Below are 21,854 nucleotides of genomic sequence, written 5' to 3'. Positions count from 1 at the left end.
CAAATTCGATCCTAGTTTGACAAATTTCAAATCAAACCTGAACTTGAAGGCAAATAAATTTGGCAATAACTGCACAAGTTCGTTGAAAGTCAACCCCAACAAAGTAAAAAATTAAAAATAATAATAATAATAATAAAAAGAATACCCTAGTTGTGCATTTCGTGTGAATTTCATTTCCCCAAGCTTTGAGCAACATTTCAATCTAGTTTTCTCTCCGGTACATGTAGACTCCAACGCCTAATGCCAGATTTCTTACTCTGGAGTTCGTTTGACGTCAATGCTAATGCCCAATGCCTCCATCATTACTCAATCCAGATTCATCTCCGGGCATGGATTGAGGGTTAGATAACATGAATCGAGGGTTAGGGTTGGTAGATCATAATTCGCACCAACACACAAATATTGAATATGTTGACTCTCTTTCCTCATTACAGTTTTTAATGTGATAGATGGAAAGTTGGAAACCTACATAAACACCTAAAAGGAAAATAATTTAGATGAAAATTAAGACTCAAACAAATCTAATCACAATTTTATAAATATAACTTTATTTTATTTAGACAAGTTTTAAGTTTCATGCAAAACTATGTCCAAAAAAATACAAAGATAAAATTACAAAAAGAAGTTTTTTTTACTAGAATAAAAAGAAGCAAATGTTTTAATAGAATAAACCGAAGCAAATAGATCCAAAGAATATAAAGGGAAAACAATGAATTTCATGAAATTGCATTTATTTTAAAAATAAAATAAAATATATATTTAAATTTTCATTTATGTCATATGTGTTTAATCATAAATTGTATGTATATATATATATATATATATATATATATATATATATATATCCCGAGGGTTTGCTCAATTGGTCGAGTCCCCATTGTTAAAAGCACCTTTGCTATTGAGAGGTAAATGTTCAATTCTCTCGACACTCTCGGGGTCAGGCTCCGTGGTTGAGCTAGCAAGGAGTGATCCCTGTTGAAATTTTGTTTGATGATAGAATTTCTTATCATGGTAATTACTTGTGACTGATATGTATTCTTTCTTAGTTTTTACTTGTTTATTTGTGTCATCAAACAATTACACAATAGAAAAACATAGAGAACGTAATGCACAGAATACAAAAGACACCAGAAATTAGGCTCCAAGCTAGGGCAAAACCCCACAAGGGGAAAACCCAAAAATCTTTCTCTTATAGAATCAGATCAAAATGAAATATCCAAGTCCAAAACCAAGACCCAAAACTACCACCAAAATGTCAAGTCCAATTCCTCTTTCAAGTCAACTCCAATGTCAAAGTCAAACATGGTCAAACTTTCCAAATCTGGTCAACTCATAAAATTTCGGGCCTGTAATGGTAACAGAAAAATTTTGGTTCTTCTCCTTCTCCTTCGTCCTGCAAATAGTCTCCTTCTTCTTCGTCCTTTCTCCACTAATTAGGTGCAGAAGATATGTATGATGATGATAATCGTAAGTGCTCAAAAGTAATCGAACTATCCTCTATATGTATCTGTCCAAGACACTGAATGGGTGGCTCTTGGAGCCCAGGGCGACTTGTACCCAAGGAGGGTTGACTTGACACTTTTGGTGGACTTTGAGTCAATAAAAAAATATTTTTCTTTTTTCTTTCAAAAGTCCAAATGGGACTTGATTCAAATATATTTTTTTGACTTAAAAATAGTTCTATTTTGACTCAATTGACCCTATAAGCATGAAGAACATGCTTTGACTAGAAATAAAATAATAATAATAATAAATATAATCAATAATAAAAATTACATTTTATTACATTATGAAGATCGACACTAGTTACATTTTTCAACAATCCCTTCAGGTGGATTTGCCTAGTACAAATATTTCATGGATGTAGCAGTCACCGATTTTCAAATTCCGTGAACCACTAAGATATATATATATATATATATATATATATATATATATATATATATATATATCGAAAATTTTTGAATTTTATAGTATGTCAAATTTTATCACTGAAATTTTCACTCTCAAATTTTTGTTGAAGTTCAGGGTCGTCGAACTCGAAGTCGAATTCGAATCAGGTGACTTAGCCGTGAGGACAGTTTGACAACTTCTATGTACTATTTTGAGGAGGACATCCACTTTTTTGGACCATCTATTGCATTGAGCTTGTACATGTGGCATTAGTCTCCCACAGAATATTGTTTTGTTGACTTGTCCTCTCAAGTTAGATGGAGGTTATTAGTTTTTTGAGCTTTTCTGAATAGATCTAGGGTTAGTTACGATTCTATTATTATTCTATTGATGGATTTGTTGAGCTAAAACTCTATAAATAAGAAGCTCCTCCACATGCAATAGGTTGTTGGAAGTGCTTTCACCCTGTTAATTTTAGGTATGTTCTATGCTTAGAGCAATTTATTTCATTTTTCACAGTTAGCTCAATACCTTTTCCAGATTAGCAATCACATCAACATAATAGTAAATTGCAGATAGAACGTAAACATAAATCACAGAAGACAAGAGGACACAAGATGTGGCATTAGCCAGGGACAAACCCCAATGTGGGGAAACCCTTGATCAATTCTTCTTATATGTTCTTCAATAGTTCATCAGAGAGAGAGAGAGAGATAGTACATATACAACAGAAGTCAACACTTTGACTTATCTAAATAAGAGCATAGATCATCTCTAAGAAGATGATACATGAGGTAGTTGAACTTAGTTGAAGACATGCTGCTTCAACTGATTCTCCAAGGTGATCCACCGTCTTGCTGCACCTAACATTGTGTTGCTCCTCATCATCATGCTGTACCTCACTGTGCTGCACCTGCTGTCCCATGTGCCATTGCTGCACCATGCTGCCACTGCTCCACCATGAACCATTGTTGCACCATGTAGTTGCTGCACCAAGTACCATTGGTGTCCTAAGTACCATTGCTTCACTATGATTGCTGCACCATGTACTTGTTGTCCCATGTATCCACCATGAACCATTGCAGCCCAACGTACTTGCTATCCTATGTATCCACCATGAAACATTGCAGCACTATGTACTTGCTGTCCTATCTATCCACCATGAAACATTGCAGCGCTATGTACTTGCTGTCCCATTTATCCACCATGAACCATTGCAGCGCTATGTACTTGCTGTCCCATTTATCCACCATGAACCATTGCAGCACTATGTACTTGCTGTCCTATGTATCCACCATGAAACATTGCAGCACCATGTACTTGCTGTCCCATGTATCCATGATGAACCATTGCAGCACTATGTACTTGTTGTCCTATGTATCCACCATGAAACATTGCAGCACCATGTATTCGTTGTAAGTCAACAGTTCGAGAATGCATTTGCTGTTGCTATGACTGTGACTGGTTAGGGTATATAAGCTTCTAATCAGTCACCAAGACAGTCCTCCTTAGGTGCGGCCTACCCTTGGAGAAGTGGTGGCTTCCCTCATTGTTGTTCTGGGCATAGAAAGCCTTCAATACACCTCCACGCTGCCCTATTTTGGAGTGGCTAGGCCTGCGGCCTACCACAGACCTCCACTGCCACCTACAGCCTACCCAAACCACCATATGTTGCCCTCCAAACAACTTGTAGGGCTTGCGGATTACCCGCAGCAGCCTACACTGACCTTCACCAAGAGTTGGGCACCTAAGAATACCTCCACGCTGTCCTGAAACAGTCTGCCCTTGTCTCGGCCCTCAAAGGAGCTACCTCAGCCTCCCTTACAGCACCTCGGCCCTCCAAAAGACCCATGAAACAGACCTTCCTTTGCTGCGGCCAAGACCTTCTGTTGACTGTGGTTAGGGCATCCTTTGGGACTGCGGCTAGGGAAGCTTGTTTAGCCTTCTTTCCTCCTGCGTCTAGGGCTTCATCCTCCTAGATTTCTCTTCCACTAAAACCCAAAGCGAGTGGAGAGAAGTCAAGGGTGTAGTGTGTGTACAAATGACTATCAAGTCACCTCCTTTTATATTAAAACGTTGATCACACGTGGGGGTTATTTGGTTGCTGGCCAACCTTGACGAATGGTTCCATAACACAAATAAATTCATATCTCCATGAATATTTATCGGAATCGGATGATCTTTAGATCAATCCTACACCTCTCGATGAGAGGAGTCCAAGAAAAATATCAGCTGCCATAAACAAGATGACCCACATGGAGTTTGGCCCTAGTTGCCAATTTTAACACAACCTTTATAATAAAATTGTTCACATCTCTTTTCCAAGCATTTCTGTAGATGGTGATGCTTCTCTATTGAATGTGAGGCGAATTGTTGTTAGTGCATTATTGGCAGCTAATGATGCAGATTTGTTGATGCCAAAGTCAACTCAAGGGCCTGAGAGGAGCAAGTTTGCTACTACTCCTTAACTTCTTTGTATTCTTTGTTTCAAAGATAAAGACTTCATGCTTTCGACATCAGTACAAATATTAAATTAGTTGATTTCTTTAGGCAATGCCAGCCTTGTGTTGTCTTGAAAGTGGATCATTCATAGACCTTTTACTCCCTCAAATCTATGATTTTTATTTGCTGAATTAGGGTTGTGTGTTTACACATCTTTGGTTACCAACAAACCCCTAATCCTTTTTAATAGCATCCCCCTAAAGAAGCTAACTTGACCCCATAAACCCAAACAGATTAAGGAACTCATTTTCTCTCCCAGCCAAAAATAAAAAATGCAAACAATTCAGCCTTTATTTTCTGTTTTATGCAATCTGGAAATTACAGCAATATAAACTATTTAACAAATTGCAAACTTAAGTCATTTGAGCATCAAATACACATCTTAAGTTGGACTAATTGATTGTAAAAGAAAATCTCTGATTTATAGTGCTAAAACTTTGTTTGATTTGCTTAATTTAGCCTTCTTTTATTGCTGTTTTATAATTCTGGAAAAGGATAATTAAATCTGCTTTAGATCTGAAATTTAAATTGCTAATTATAAACCCTAGATCAGATAATGAACTAAGCTCCTTATCCTCGAGTCTCAACTCTACAACGTTGAGCTTATTTAACCATAGGGATTCCCACCCTGACTAGAACTTATCTAACCCAAAGAGAAAGGAAATAATAGTGAGGTGACAGTGGATAGTTTGTCTAAGTTGTCCCTAGGGTTTCACATGTTGTGTTTAGGGGATTTTTACACCAAGTGAGAACCTAGGAGCTAACAGGCAGTATTCAGGCCATATCCAGCCCATATCCATACTGGATACAGATTACAGAGTATCCTCAGCTTTAGGAAGCTATCTGCAAACATAGGCACAAAAATTTCACCTACCAGGCAAGACTTTTGTGAGCATTTGGACGAATGCAAAGATTCATTTTGAGTTTCAGAAATCTCAAAGGACAGTTACGATTATATAGTTTTGAGGTGTCAATCATGTACATTATCAAAGATCCCTTGCTACTGATCTGAAAGAGAGATATATGAGTGTAGACTAGTGCAGACTGAAATCCATTAAATAGGGCACATCATAATAGGTAGCAAGTGGAATAGACGATATGTCTTCATCAAGTCAAGAGACCCAAATCCTTTAGTATGTACATTTATAAAAGCACAGTTCCTTCTCTTTGGAACAGAATACCCACTACAAACATCACAACTTTGAAAACAATAAGAAGGTACTAAAAAGTTACTGTAACGAATAAGCAAACAATCACCTATGTGGGGGAATGTCCTTCAGAACAAGAGAGCCTGCAGCCACCATGGCACCTTTACCAACTGTTAGGTTTCCTAAAATTGTCGCCCCGGCTCCAATGAGAACTCCTTCTCCAATTTTGGGATGTCGATCACCAATCTCCTTTCCTGTGCCCCCTAAAGTCACACCCTGCAACACGGCAAGGATTTAAACTTAAGTCACAAAAATTCAAACAATTTTTGAGAATATTTTCAGTGCAAAATCAATTAAAACTGAATATAGTTTGAGGATTGCACAAAATTTATAAGCATTTCATATACCACCCATCCAAAGAAAAAACAAGTCTGACAAGCCTGTATGCGAAACAATATTACCATATCTGAAAGCATATTATACTGCTTTACTAGTATTATTTGGAGAATACTTATCTGATTAAGCTTGTAGAAGAGACTATCTGATTAAGCTTGTAGAAGAGACTAAGGGGTTCTTTTCAAATTGCCTTCGGGCATGTATAACCATCAAGTTTTTACCTCAGGTTAAATTTATCCACTGGTTTGGAATTGAGATTACATTTTAATGTTATAATCTTATTTCCTGGACTGTTTTGCAATTTTAGATTTTTCCTCCTATTGCAATCTTGCTTATGTATTTCCACCAATTGAATGGGATTTGGGAACCTTTTTCCTTGCACCTACTAGTCTTTGATTTTATCATCATATTCAACTATCTTATTTTCCTTGACAAAGATCCATAGACCTGGTTCTCTATTTGTAAGTTGATTAATTCTTATGAAACAAAATTTCTAGGCTCGCCACATAGTTTTCCAGTTGTGGCCTCTGTTTAGTAAGGTAAGGGGCCCATCTGAAGGTAGATTTTTCCTTTCACTAGAATAAGATGAAAAGATTCTTAACTCTTTCCCCTTTTGCTTTATGCATATCTTCAAATGTTTTCTCTGAATAATTTTTCATTACTTTCTTTTGAGGAAACTATTTCTCTATGTTATATATATGTTAAAACTTTGATACTGGACCAAATTTCAAATTTCTGCACTGTTGTTCCCTTTATAGTCATTACAAAGACTGGCTGAACCTTGATCTATTTTGTTCTTATATCTCTCTGTACTCTCCTTTTAATGATAACAACTTTCTAACTTTCGGCATACGATGGCTGGGTTGTTATTAACAGATTAGGACCTTGCTTCCTTATCATGCCTGAGTCCATGTTAGTCAATTACTTAGATGCATAGATGATTAGAAAATGGCATCTGCATGTCCATTCAGCACATATTACACACATTCAACACACAATCATAAACATCTGAAAAGGCATAAAATCTAAAACATGTTGATATTCAAGAAGATCTACAGACAATCATTTGAAATTTCACTGTGTTACCCCTCTTTCAGCAGGTTTACTCCAAAACTCTTTGACCATGCCATATAACCCCAAAGGATGTGTCATATATCCCTGTAAATGTTGGTTTTCCACAATATTGGCGTCTAGGATAGAATATTAAATCACTGACGCTACCAATCCAAGAATCACAACAAACTACTTTGCAGAGTGCAACAATAAATAGCAGTAAATCAACATGTGCACAAATATAGACAACTTTTTGCAATTTCAGTAACAATACAACTTCGTTATATTAATCAACTGATAATACAACACTATGGGGATCTTGTACTAGGGATAATGCCCTCATACATCCACTAATACAAAGATATACAACTAGGGTTTGGTGTCAGTCACTTCGACAACCAATCTACCCTGAACAAGATACATTGACCTCCTAGCTGATATAATCGACTTCATAGCTGCCTTGGTCGTACCGTGAACACACCTGCACAGTCCTTCGGCTCTCGATCTGCAACAACTCCAATCTGCGTCTATCAATGAACCAGCTCCACTAAGTCACTAAACTCGGCTTTGCCTACCTTCTAGCTGATCGTTCATCCTTCAACGCATCAACACATCGAGACTATTGTCGAGTTGCTCACAATTCCGTTTGTGAACAACTCTCGAGTCTCAACTACCCACTAATGCTCCTCAGCTCCTTTGGGACTTCTTTCCCAACTAGCTGCTCCTTAGTCCTTCAAAGACACAAATTCTTAGGAACTTTCTCCCCACTAGTGTCTTCCTGTGCTCCCTGATGAAGACACATTTAAGCATAGAGGGTTGCCACCTATCACTGCAAAATGTCCTTCTCCCACAACGAACTTGGGCTAGTGTGATCTGTGTTGAAGTTTCTAAGTCTACTTAGTTAGAAACCCTCCATGCACTTTATCTGATTTATTCCTACCTACTTGTTATGTTACTTAACAAGTTATTTACAATGTAAATACTGAAAATAAACACTAGTGCATGCTCAACATATTACAGATCAACAACTGAAGGAAACAGAAACAATCACACCATATGACACCATTATTTTTGGACCAATGTCCCTGGAAAAACCCAATGTGGGAAAACCGGTGCAGCTATCTGAGGGTTTTCTTATTAAGCAATATTAGAGTACAATCTGGGTGCCGAAACTGGCCTACCCAACAGAGAATTTCCTTGGCAGTAATACCTCTCAGATTGAGACAAATCTCGTGGCTGAAACCCCGGATAATCCTTCCGGCAGCTCCTTAGCTACAATCTACCCCAGAAACCCCAGCATCTCCCCTTTCTAGACTGCTTCAGCCCCTCTTTGCCCAGTGCTGGCCCTGCGTCACCCCAGATGGGTCTGCGTCAGCCTTAGGAAGCCCTGCATCAGCCCTCTGGCCCTTTTTGTCAGCAATGCTGGCCTCTTTGAGGCTCTGCGCAGCTCTCGGCTACCTCTGCGTGGCCCTTCGTGAGCCCTGGCTGGCTCTGCGTCACTCTCCCCGGCTACTGCGCTGCTCTCCCGGCACTATCTCTGCATCTCTATTTCTCTATACTCAATGCCCCTTAGCTGCAACTCCGATCACTAATTCTATCTCTCTTAGCAGACCCTGCACTAGAGAATAGAATGACTGGTCATCTGGTTTATTCTCCAAGTGACCCTCAAGCCTCCTCTTATACTTTTCCTGTTGACATATCAACGACCGAGATTAAGTCCCTAATCAACGGCTAAGATTAGATATGGCTTGATCCATGTCTTTTGGACCATTCTAACACAGTTTCATATTAATTCCCATTAATATTTTATTTTCCCTAAGTTTAGACTTAGGGACTCCATTAAAAATATTAATTATTTTAATATCTCCTTAACTATTTAGAATCTGCCCAAACCCTTTCTAGGTATTGGAGATCTCATGTGCCCCAACCTCTCCACCAAATTTCGTGGCTAGAGCACATCCGATGCTACCCCAAATCAACACTCCCTCTTGGCGAGGACTGTGCTCTAGCAATACTCCTCACTGAGTATTACTTTGATCATCCGACATCAATACCTGTGCTGATGCTAGGCCTTCCTGCCCAACATCCTCTGCATTGTTGCATCCTGTACTGTTGCCCATGGTTCTACCATTGCCACTGCTGCATCTGTACGACAGCGCCCTCTGCATCCGTGCTGCTGCTGGTCCTTTCTCCCAGCACTGCATCCGCATTGCACCTCCTCTCATCATGTTGCATCGTTCTGCCCACTGCTGCACTACAACTCAGTTACTGAGAAGTAAGTAACTGATCTCCCAATCTGACCTCCCTGTTGGGCTAGAGACCACTGTTGATAATATCGGCGATATTCGAAAATATCGCGATATTTTCGGCAAAACGATATATCGCCAAGAAAATATTGCGATATTTTCAAAATATCGGGAAATATCGGCTATGTTTAAAAATTTGAAAAAATTATTTTTTATGCTTGCCGATATTTGCCAATATTTTGCCAATATTTTCACCGATATTGCCGATAAGATGTTTTCTGGACCCTCGCCGATATTTTGCCGATACTGATATTTTCAACACTGCTAGAGACACCCACTGATGCTGAAGCTCCCTCTGTTGCTGACAAGTGCTCCCTCTCTGACCTCTGTGCTGCTGCAACAACTCCCCGCATCTCACACCATTGCACACCTCTCTGTGCCATCCTGCACTGGTGCAACACTCCTATGCCTCTCGCATTGCTGCAACCTGCTAGCCTCGCACTGCCTCAGGACTCCTGCATTGTAGCTCTCTCTGTCGCTCCATCCACATCCGTCTCTACCCACTCAGCCAACCCTGCTACTCCTCATCAGGGCTCCCGTAGCAAGGTCTAATCCAAGAGGTTGGGTACCTCGAGGATCCTGCCCCTCATCGCCTGTAGTCCGTCTGACTACAGCTCGATGTCTCCCCACTTCCGCTCAAGTGGTGTGTGTGCACTCATGGCATAGTCATCGTCTGTCTCCACTTCCTTCTCTGCCCTTGCTGGCACTGCCTTAGTCTCGGAAGACTCTCCCTTACTCTTCTTCCTTAGACACTGGGTCACATAATGACCCAGCGCCCCATAGTGGAAGCACTTGATCTTGGAGAGATCCTTCTTCCGCTTTTCTGGCTTTCCCTCAGATGTTAGGGCAACATCTTTCTCCTCCAGTTTGACTTTGATCCCCTTGTTGTTGCTACTCGTCTTCGACTGCTGTCTAATCTCTTCCTAGCGAAGAGCCGCCCACATCTCGTCCCAAGGTGGGAGAGTCCCTCTGCCAAGTATACTCTGGACAAATACCTCCCAGTCTTCTGAGACAGCATTCAGGGCTGTCCTCACCATCAACTCCTGATCCGGCGTGGCTTCTATAGCAATCAACTAATCTTGGATCTCATTCAGTCCTCTGAGGAAGGTGTCAATCGGTTCTCCCTTCTTCATCTGATACGACCTCAACTGATTCTCAAGTAGCATTCTTCTCTGCACAGAAGTATGCTGGTACAATTTCTTGAGAGCCTCCCACATCTCATATGTCGTTTCCTTCTCAGCAATGTGTGGTACTACATGATCCTTGACCCCGTCAAGGATGATGCTCTTGGCCCTCACCATTGCCTCCTCGTACTTGTCGTTATCATTGGGGTCGACTGGGATAGCTATTACCCTCAAGGCAAAGTTCTTGACACAATTTCTGTCAAGTACGGATAAGATCCTAGCCTTCCAGACTGCAAAGTTTGAAGCTTCGTCTAGTTTATCCTGGTCTCTTACTCCGTGTAGTGCCATGATGCTCTTCTACTTCCCTCCTGGAAATTCTGTGTTCGACTCCTCCGAGTCTCTACTTCCTATCTAGAAGTTCTCTTCTGGACTCCCTCTGAGTCCCGATTTCCCTCCTAGAAATCCTTCTGCCGCTGTCGAGATGCCCCCTACTCTGGTTGTCTTGTGCAACCGCACCACTAATCCAGGTTCCTCAGCTAGAAACCCTCGGTGGCAACTCCCTCTTCTTGGCCTTATTCTGTCAAGTACTATTCTAACTACAGTACCTCACCAACTCCACTCTGCAATATTCTCATAGCCTTCTAAATCCCAGCAACCTGAAGGTGAGAGCTTTGAGGCTCTGCGCAATCCCGGCAACAGCAACTCGGCCTCCTCAGCCAACTGCATCAGCCCTCCCAGCTTCTGCGTGAGGCTCCCTTTTCCTTCCTTAGCCTCTGCGCTGCCTCTTCTCGGCTCACCCTTGATGACGCAGGTACTGCGTCACCCTTCCCTTGTTGTTGCTCTGCTAGAAACAACTTCTGTCACCTCGGGACAGTTGTTTTCTGCTGCTATTTCTCCGCTCGGCTGATGTCCTCAATCCTCCTGTGATTTGCAATCACGCTTTGATACCACGTTGTAGTTTCTAAGTCTACTTGGTTACAAACCCTCCATGCACTTTATCTGATTTATTCCTACCTACTTGTTATGTTACTTAACAAGTTATTTACAATGTAAATACTGAAAATAAACACTAGTGCATGCTCAACATATTACAGATCAAAAACTGAAGGAAACAAAAACAATCACACCATATGACACCATTATTTTTGGACCAACATCCCCGGAAAAACCCAATGTGGGAAAACCGGTGCAGCTATCTGAGAGTTTTCTTATTAAGCAATACCAGAGTACAATCTGGGTGCCGAAACTGGCCTACCCAACAGAGCATTTCCTTCGCAGTAATACCTCTCAGTTTGAGGCAAATCTCCCGGCTGAAACCCTGGATAATCTTTCCGGCAGCTCCTTAGCTACAATCTGCCCCAGAAACCCTAGCATCTGCTCTTTCTGGACTGCATCAGCCCTTCTTTGCCCAGCGCTGGCCCTGTGTCACCCCGGATAGGTCTGTGTCAACTTTAGGAAGCCCTACATCAGCCTTCTGGCCCTCTGTGTCAAAAACGTTGGCCTCTTTGAGGCTCTGCGTGGCCCTGCGTGAGCCTTGGTTGGCTCTGTGTCACTCTCCCAACATTATCTCTACCTCTTTGTTTCTCTGTACTCAATGCCCCTCAGCTGCAACTCCGATTAGTGATTCTATCTCTCTTAGCAAACCCCACTCTAGAGAATAGAATGACTGATCATCTGGTTTATTCTCCAAGTGACCCTCAAACCTTCTCTTATACTTTTCATATTGACATATCAACGACCAAGATTAAGTCTCTAATCAACGGCTAAGATTAGATATGGCTTGATCCATGTCTTTTGGAGCATTCTAACACAGTTTCATATTAATTCCCATTAATATTTTATTTTCCCTAAGTTTAGACTTAGGGACTCCATTAAAAATATTAATTATTTTAATATCTCCTGAACTGTTTAGAATCTTCCCAAACCCTTTCTGGGTATTGGAGATCTCATGTGCCCCAACCTCTCCACCAAATTTCGTGGCTAGAGCACATCCGATGCTACACCAAATCAACAATCTGCTCCCTTGACCTCCTTTCTTTGTCCTTCAAGAATCAGTCGTGACCTCACCTACTTCTGCCTCTTCTAGCAGACCATTTCTCCTTCAATGACATGCACTTAGGGCTTGGAGCAAGCCATTACAACCTCCCAAACAATTGTTCTTTTGGTTGCTCCACTACTGTCCTAAACTAGGACACTACATCCACTAGCAAATCATCAACTCAAGAAGATGACCAAACTATCTTGCAACCTCCTGCTGCTCCTCTTGACCTTGTGCAACTGCTGATGATGATTTTGCATCTAGGATGTACACATCATTGTCCAACTAAGACCTCCATCCAATCTGATCCCTAGGACCCAACACCTAACAACAATGAAGAAATAACATACCTTATAAATTGTTGATCATGCTCCTGAAGTTTGATCATTGGTTAGGGCACACCTATAGCCAACGTTTGCCCTCCATCTGTGGCCAAATCTTCCACAAAACATTGCAACCTCCTTGAATCTACAAGCCTCTGACACCCGCTAGCTTGGTAGACACCTAAAACACCCTGTTTAGTCTTATTCGGCCCTCCAAACAACCACTACAGGAGCTCCGCCTAGTCACCATAGGTTTGTGATCTTCTCGGCCTGTTCAAACAAAGGAAACCACCTCAAACTCTACCCAGAACAGCACACTCCTCCTCGGCCTGGACTGCTCCTTAACTCGGCTTAACTGTCATGGGAGATGAGCCCTGTTGACCTCTACTGGTCAACTACCCATGCAGTACCCCCCCCCCTTTTCTTGGCAAAAAGGGGCAGCACCTGATCGACATGTCCGTGCCATCCTGCCATCATCAGCAACTTGATCATTTTGGTTGTAAACCCAGTCTGCATGTATGAATTGTAAATAATCTTAGCAGACATGAGTCGTGTATGTGAATTGCCTAGGTGGACCTAACTTTCTAGTGGTAATCTACGTCCCGGAAGGTTTTTCGTCTCACCGATCCATGGATCGGCAGAGTTTTCCTTCAAACCTGACCCCAAAGCCGGGATGGATTTTGTCATTAGAACTTTAGGAGAATCCTAGTGTGTTGATCTGTTAGATTATAGTTGCGTCGCAGAACTGGGTGATTTGTGAGGGTCTGTATTAAGTGGGTTTGTCCCCTTGAGATGTAAATTGTAAAAAGTCATCATGAAATGTGTCTTGAGGGTTGAAAATGTTTCAAATCCCCTCATGAGTCCTAAGTCCTAGCTCCTAGGTGATGTTTCCGAAGGCTTAGTTCGATGATCCATTTTAAAATGAATTAAGAAATCAAAAAATGAATAAAAAAATTTAAAAAAAAATTTAAAAATTTAAAAAAATTAAAAATAAATAAATAAAAAATAAAAAATAATAAAAAATTAAAAAAATAGAGCAAAAACCCTAACTAATAAAATAATAATATTTTAAGTGAATGCATGCAAAATATTATTTTTTAATAAATCGACGGATGAGATCAAGAGATGTCTTGATCCTCATCAACGGTCGAGATCATTTCAGCATGGATCACTCGAACTAGCCGTTGGAGTCATTTCCTTTAAGTAGGGTGCTAGGGGTCAGTTCAGATCATTGGAATAGGATCTGTGAGTCTGGTACTGAAGAAGCTTTCTTGTAAATCTGTTTCTGGTTAATAAAAGAAGACTTTGGGGTCCATATCCTGCTGGTGTTACTCTCTTGAAATGCTGTGAGATTGTTTAAGTTTCTGCATATTTTATTTTCAGCCATTAATAATAGCTTATTGTAGAGTAGTGTGAGCACAGGTATCTTGTTCACTTGCTAGGGTTTGAGTGCTGTTAGGGTTTCTGGAGTAATGGCAGGTATCTCCATTACTTTTTGAGACCTAGCTGCATTTTTGCCCTCTTTATTGACGGTTGTTTTGAGCTGTGCAGAAAACATTTTCTGAAGGAATTTTGTGGGCGTTCGGGGAAGTTCTCGGCTGAACCAGCCAACTCCCGCAAGCATTTTTTGCTAAGCCCAGTTGGATTTGATCCTGGGTCTATCATTCGGTTTATTTTTTAATTTGCATGAGAGATTTTCTGAAGTCCTTCACAGTGAAAATCTGAAATCTTTATTTCTTTAAAATTTTCCTGTTCTTATTGCTAAATCTGGCTGTTAAGGGGCCAAAAATTTGTACATTAATTCGCTGTTCTAGGGTTTCAAATTTTTTTTTGCAGTTTTCATTAGGGTTTCTTCTGAATATTTGATTAGGGTTTTCAGTGAGCTTGTTCTTTTCAGGTTGCCAAAAGATAATGACATGAACCTGTGAAAACCTGCAGCACAGTGTAAAGGCCAGCTAACCGTCATACCACGGGTCAGGGTAAATCATGCTCAGTTCAGCGCATCATCACCGGCATATCAGCCATTTCACCTGCACAACGATTTGGGTACCCATGCGTTTCAAACACTCATATAATCTGCAAAGAATCTGCGTGCGTGTGAAGAGTCGAGGCTGATCAGAGGGGGACTCAAAGAAGTTTTTTTTTTTTTCAAGATCGATTTTTCCCTGGCCGCCATCAGCTATCTCTGGTCGAAGGTTTATGGGCGTGCTCTCATCGTTTACATCTGAGGCTGGTCACGTCGTTCCTTTTTTAGACACCATCCAACGCTGCTATCCATTGTACAGCATTACCATTGTTTCTGTGTGACGACAGTAAATCATTTTTGCGAAGAAGGGTCACGGTTTCAGGTGGCTTTCTCTCACGTTGTCAGCATTTGTTGTCTTCTGTCCATTGAAAAACACCTGCAAAACCTGCATATGGGCATCAGTGAGAGCGTGAGCGCAGTCAAATCTCACATAAACCGTTCTTCTCCCGTGGACCCCAGATGAGCCAGGGTTACGCCGGTCAGCAGAAATTAATTCAGAGCCGCAGGTAAACGTATTATCAGGTGAACATTGATCCTTCTCTGTTTGCGTAGCAGGTAAATCGAAATCGGCGTTTTATGATCATCGATCTAGGGTTACGTTATTCGCTCAAACATGGCAGCTCGAATATGTTTCATGGCTTACCTTTATTTTATTTTTTTTAAATTCTAGCTTTAAATTGTTTAACGTAGATTTTTGTTTATTTTAGTTTTATAAAGAATTAAAAATAAAAACAAAGAAATACGATTTAGGCTTTTATGTTTTTAGATTTAGGTTTATATTTTTGTATAGTTTATGTTTAGATTCAACTTTAGACTTAGGACTTTGTTTTAGTTAGATTTTAATTTCATTTAAATTTAGTTTTGTTTATAATTTCGTTTTGATTTTATTCCTTTTAAGATATATATGAAAATGCAAAAGAAATGCGTTAGGGTTTCGTTAGATTTTTAGTTAAACTTTTTTTTTTTTTTAGTTTAGGACTTTATTTTGTTTAGATTTAAATTTTATAATAAAAAAAAAAAAAATCGAAAAAATATAAAAATTTTGTGGAAAATTATTTTTGCCAGTTTCAGTGGTTTTCATGTCATATCTTTCATGCTGAGATCTAAAATTTTCAAGTCGAGATACGAATATGATATCTGGTTAATGGTTTATGACTCGTGGTGGTTTAAAGCATTCATCTCTTTAAAACTTTCAGTTGTCGGATATCGTTTTGGTCATGTGATTTAGCTGATGACAAATGATTGTTGTTCACGGTTTATGTTTTTATCTCATTTAACAAGTAATCATTTTAATAACAATCTTTTAAGGCACTGGTCTGCTCAATTGATCAAATCATTTTAGTGCTTATCTTGATCGTGTCTCGTGTCTCCCAACCAACTGATCGACAGTTGGTCTCATCATCTCACAGGGACTACCCCCCTTAGCCGTGGGAGACAGGCTTAAACGGAGGGATCGGGGATCAGAGTGACAGCCCCCAGTCTGAGTGTTGTCGTGTCAATCTGCGCGACAACAAGCCCTAAAATAGATCCATCCCTCTCCTCCACTAAGCACCTGAGATCTGCGACCAAGTCTGAGATATTTCTCCTTTTGCGAGTTGCTTTTGTGTTACTCTTGGATGTGTCTTTTAAGCCTCCATGAGTTCCTTGATTTATATCATTCTCTATGGGCTAATCTTGCCCTAGCCAACCTGTTCTAACTTGTGCAAGCCCAACAGTGACACAAATAAATTATTTTCTCACATTGTAGACCTTAGATTTGAGTGCTTGAAGTTACCCCTTGCTCCTCTAGGTCCTCTATCACCTCCAAGCATCAAATCACTCAACCACCTCATGGTTTTGGCCCCACTCCGATGGGTACAAAACCCCAAGCTTGGGTTCCAAGCCCACAAAACCATTTTGTGTGCCCATTCCTCCACAATTCTCTAGCCTAGGGTTTGGTGTACCTCCCAAGCTACAAATCTCAGTACTCCCTCTTAGCAAGGGAGGTACTTCCAACACTACGAAGTCTCCATCATCATCGTCTCTGGCGACACTAGCCCATCTTACATCCATCACTGCATCATACTCTGTAGAATGAACCCTTCAATCTTAGTAGTGCCTCTACCTCATCTCATCTGAACCTGAAGACCTCTTCACTTCCATAAGGTTGCTCCCTCTGAAGCTAGACTCCCTCTAAGTCTACATGATCTCCACCGGCTCAACCTGTCACTAATCTCGTGTTCTACAAGGTCAGTGTGAGTTGTGGTCGAACACGGGCCATCTGTTGATTTGGGGTATCATCGGATGTGCTCTAGGCCTCAAAATTTGCAAGAAGGCTTAGACACATGCATTCTCCAATACCCAGAAATCATTTTTGGAAATTTCACTCGGAAACATTTTTATTAAAATAATAATTTTTTTTTAATGGGACCCTAAGTCTAAACTTAGGAAATTAAAATAATTAACGGGTATTAATCTAAACTATGGATGGAACTTCTAAAAGAAGGTAGAGATCAAGTCAAATGATCCTAACCATTGATTAGAATCTAATCTGGGTCATTGAATGATCAACGAGAGGATTATAAGAAGAGACTTGATGGGCACTTAGAGAACACACCAGAGGCAGATACTCAGTTACCCGAGTAAGATCGATTTTCTCACTGGTCGAAGTTCGGCAAGAGAAAATCGAATCAAAGGGAGAGTTGCAAGTGAGACAGAGAGAGAGGGCATCGGCACATTCAGAGAGTGCAAGGCAACAAGACGCAAAGTAGGAACAGGATGACGCAGAAAGAGGCAGCACAGATCTAGTTTGACATAGAGCTTGCGTGGGCAGCTTGACACTGAGCCTGGGAGAGTAGTTTGACGCAAAGAGGATCAGAAGGATTCCGAGGAAGAAGTGCTTCATCTGGGGTAGAACTTTGTCAAGAAGTGTCTATAAAATTTCTCATTCCTATTTTGCTAGTTGTAATTTGTATAAGAGAATTTGCTGAAGAATAATAAAAACCCTCATCTGCGGCACCGGCTTTCCCACATTGGGTTTTTGTGGGGACGATTGTCCAAAAATTACTGTCATTGTGGTTGTATTTGTGCTAGTGTATTTCCTTACATTTACTTTCTGCAATGTTTTAATTGTGAAGGTTGCAGTAGAATATATTTCGATATTTGCCTTAAAAACACTGTAGATAGCTTATTTCTGAGGTAATAAGTAGAAGAAATAATATTAATCACTGCAGTAGGATTTCTATTTAGAAATTTTCACACCATCATCACCGCAACCCAATCCTGCAAGCACTCATCCTACTGGATCAAACACGACTCGTGCACATCCCTCCAATCTTGGATATGCAACATCAAGATACACTGAAGAAACTAGTCTGCCAATCTGCAGTCCATCACATGAACCAATCTCGTCCATGCCAAAGCAATTTTCGAGTTCTCCCAACAATGCATAACAAGTCAAAGGAAGTCCATGATCCGCCACCTGCCCTACAACAAACTGTTGTTCCCCAGGCTCACAACCAATACACCAGAACTCCTAACCAATCTTGTTGCCAAGCCAGTCAAGACCACATCTCCATGTCTTCCGCTGAACCCTCTGCTCCATGATCTAAACAATCTCTACTCCCTCTGAGCTACTTATGCACACTCTGATGCACTAGCCCTTCAATGTAGCTATGATACCATGTTGTTTTTCCATGATACTGGAGTCTAGGATAAAATCGTAGATCACTGACGCTACCAATCCAAGTATCACAACAAACTACTTTGCACATCGAAACAATAAATAACAGTAAATCAACATGTGCACAAATATGGACAATTTTTTACAATTTCAGTAACAACCCAACTTCGTCATATTAATCAACTGATAATACAACAGTTTAGGGCTCCCGTACCAAGGATAATGTCCCTCATACATCCACTAAAACAAAGATATACAACTAAGGTTTGGTGTCGATCACTTCGACAACCAATCTACCCTGAACAAGATACACTGACCGCCTAGTTGATGTAGTCGACTTCATAGTTGCCTTGGTCATACCCTCAACACACCTGCCCAGTCCTTCAGCTCTCGATCTTCAGCAACTCCAATCTACCTCTATCAATGAACCTTCTCCATTAGATCATTGAACTCAAACTTACCTGCTCTTTATCTTATCGTTCGTCCTTCAATGCATAAACACATCGAGACTCCTGTCAAATTGTTCACAACTCCCTTTGTGAACAACTTTCAACTACCCATTGTTGCTCCTCAACTCCTTTGGGACTTCTTGCCCAACTAGTTGCTCCTTAGTCCTTCAAGGACACAACTCTTAGGGACTTTTGTCCCACCAGTGTCTTCTTGTGTTGCCCGATGAAGACACATTCAGGGCACGGAGGGCTGCCACTTATCACTGCAAGATGTCCTTCTCCCACAATGAACTTGGGCTGGCATGATCTGCTCCCTTGACCTCCTTTCTTCGTCCTTCAAGAATGAGTCCTGACCTCACCAACTTTTGCCTCTTCTAGCAAACCATTTGTCCTTCAATGACCTGCACTTAGGGCTTGGAGCAAGCCACTACAACCCTACCAAACAACTATTCTTTTGGATGCTCCACTAATGTACTAAACTAGCTGTGAAAATTTTTTACTCTTTACAAATAGAAATCCTACTGCAGTCACTGTTTAGCATCTCCTACTTGTTATTTCATTCAACAAGTTATTTAATTTATAAACAGTGATGAAAAATACTACTCCAGACTACATTGACATACATATCATAAACTGAAACAATAGATGAGACAAACACACAAGGGACACCGTTATTTTTGGACAACACATCCTCGGAAAAACCCAATTCGGGAAAACCGGTGCAGCAGATAGAGGGTTTGTATTACGAAGCAAGTAGAATCTGTGTACAACAAGTTGCCTCTCACACCATCTAACCTTACAGAGAAACCACGGCAACAAGAAATACATACGAGGGTTTACCTCATTCCTCAAGTTATAGTTGATCTAATGAGCGATCTAGCTCCTCCTAGAAAACACTGCAAAGTCCCTACGTAATCACTGCGTGGGCCAATGCCTTGCCTTTAGAAAACTGCGTCACCCCTTCTGCTGGATCGATTTGCTGGAAAAATACTGTTGTTCAGCCCTCTCGGCTCAGAACCTTGCTTCTCTAGCAAAATCTCGGACTTCTTACAAATCCTCTACACTACCACTGCAAGAGACCCTCTTGGCCTGCGTCAGCTCTACCTAAGCCCCTCCTGGGCTGCGTAGGCCTCTGCGTTGCCTCCTTGATGCTCAAGCTGCCTCTCTTCTATGTACTCTTTGTCTCGGAACTTCCTCTCCGATCCAAATCTCTACTTCTGCCCCTCTCACTGCAACTCAAATCATTGGTTCGATTTTCTCAGTAAACCACACCCCAGAAAAACCGAACTGACTGATCAACTTGGTGTATCTCCAACTGACCCTTAAGCCTCCTCTTATACTTTTTCTATTGATGAATCAATGGCCGAGATTAAGTCCCTAATCAATGGCTAAGATTAAAACAGACTTGATCCTCGTCTCTTAGAAGCTTCTCACCCATATTTTTATTAATAACCATTAATATTTTTATTTTCCTACGTTTAGACTTAGGAACCCCATTAAAATTATTAATTATTTTAATAACTCACAATCCGGGTGGAATTTCTCCAAACGATTTATGGGTCTTGGAGATCTCATGTGTTCTAGCCCCTCCACAAAATTTTAGAGCTGGAGCACATCCGATGCTACCCAAAATCAACACTCCCTCTTAGCGAGGAATGTGCTCTAGCAATACTTCCTAGCAGAAGTATCACACTAATCCACGACATCGGTCCTCTGTGTTGTTGATGCTCAGCCTGCTACCCTTCATCCACTGCATTGCTAAAACCTGTACTGCTGCCCATGACACTGCCATTGCTACATCTGTACTACAATTCCCTCTCAATATGCTGCATCATGCTGCCCATATGACTGCCACTGCTAACTGCTGCACTGCAACTTAGTTGCTAAGAAGTAAGCAACTGAAAAAGTCACCCAAAAGCTGACATTCTAGTTAGTCTGGATACCCCATGATGTTGAAGCTACCTCTGCTGCTAATCTGTGCTAACCCTCTAACGCCACTGCGTTGTTGTTGTATCTGCTCTGTGCCTCCTACATTGCTCAACACTCTACTGCGCTGCTTCAGACTTTGGCACTCTAGCTCTGCCACTGTCGCTCCATCATCCCTCGCACCAACTGAATCTCGTCATTCTGCTACTGTCATTAAGGGCTCCCGTAGCCGTATGTGATCCAAGAGTTTGGGCAACTCAAGGATCCTGCCCTAGTGTAGTCCTCCCGACTACAGCTCACTGTTGCCCCACCTCTTCTCCAGAGGTGCATGAGCACTCATGGCACAATCCACATCATCGTCCTCCTTGTCAGCTTTCGTTGGAGTAGCCTTGGAATCATACTTCTCTTCCTTGCCCTTCTTCCGAGGGCACTGAGTGGCGAAATGTCCCAGCTCCCCACATCTGAAGCATCTAACTTTGGTTGTCTTTCTTTTTCCTCTTCTACTGCCCTTGTTGTCCTGTTGATGCGAGAGTTGCATCCTCCTCTTCCTCCTTCTTGACTCTGATTCCTTTGTCACTACTTCCCGCCTTGGTTAACCGCCTGATCTCTTCCTGTCGAAGAGCTGCCCACATCTCCTCCCAACTAGGGAGAGAAGCCCTGCCCAAGATGCTCTAGACAAAGGTCTCCTAGTCTTCAATGACTGCATTCAGGGCAGTCCTGACCATGAACTCAGGATCTGGTGTAGACCCTACGGAAGTCAGCTGGTCTCAAATCCCTTGCAACCTGAGAAGGAAGGGATCAATTTCTTCTCCCTTCTGCATCTGATACTATCTCAGTTTGTTCTCAAGCCACATCTTCCGTTGAATGGAAGTTCCCTCATACAAAGTGGTCAAGGCCTCCCACATCTCCCTTACTGTGTCCTTTTCAGCAATATGTGGGACCACATTATCCTTGACCCCGTCCAAGATCATGCACTTCACCTTTGCTTAAGCCTCCTCGTATTTCTTGA

At 41.2% G+C, this 21,854-nt stretch overlaps 1 protein-coding gene across 2 annotated transcripts in view; it reads right to left on the bottom strand.

Moving 5' to 3' along the window:
• The window catches only part of LOC149157759 (serine acetyltransferase 2-like), a 254,161-nt gene that overhangs the window by 8,421 nt on the left and 223,886 nt on the right, over positions 1 to 21,854 (bottom strand). For both annotated transcript variants that reach the window (XM_089435993.1, XM_089435994.1), the window contains exon 7: positions 5,653 to 5,819. In XM_089435993.1, the coding sequence (XP_089292119.1) occupies positions 5,653 to 5,819 (167 nt within the window). The remainder of the gene's footprint in view (positions 1 to 5,652; positions 5,820 to 21,854) is intronic.

This window comes from Pinus tabuliformis, chromosome 5_2, assembly GCF_031772625.1.
Source record: "Pinus tabuliformis cultivar Carrire ecotype Pingquan chromosome 5_2, CPIR1, whole genome shotgun sequence".
Taxonomy (NCBI): domain Eukaryota; kingdom Viridiplantae; phylum Streptophyta; class Pinopsida; order Pinales; family Pinaceae; genus Pinus; species Pinus tabuliformis.
Note: the sequence above shows the minus strand (reverse complement) of the source record. Positions and strands in the feature narration are given on the sequence as shown.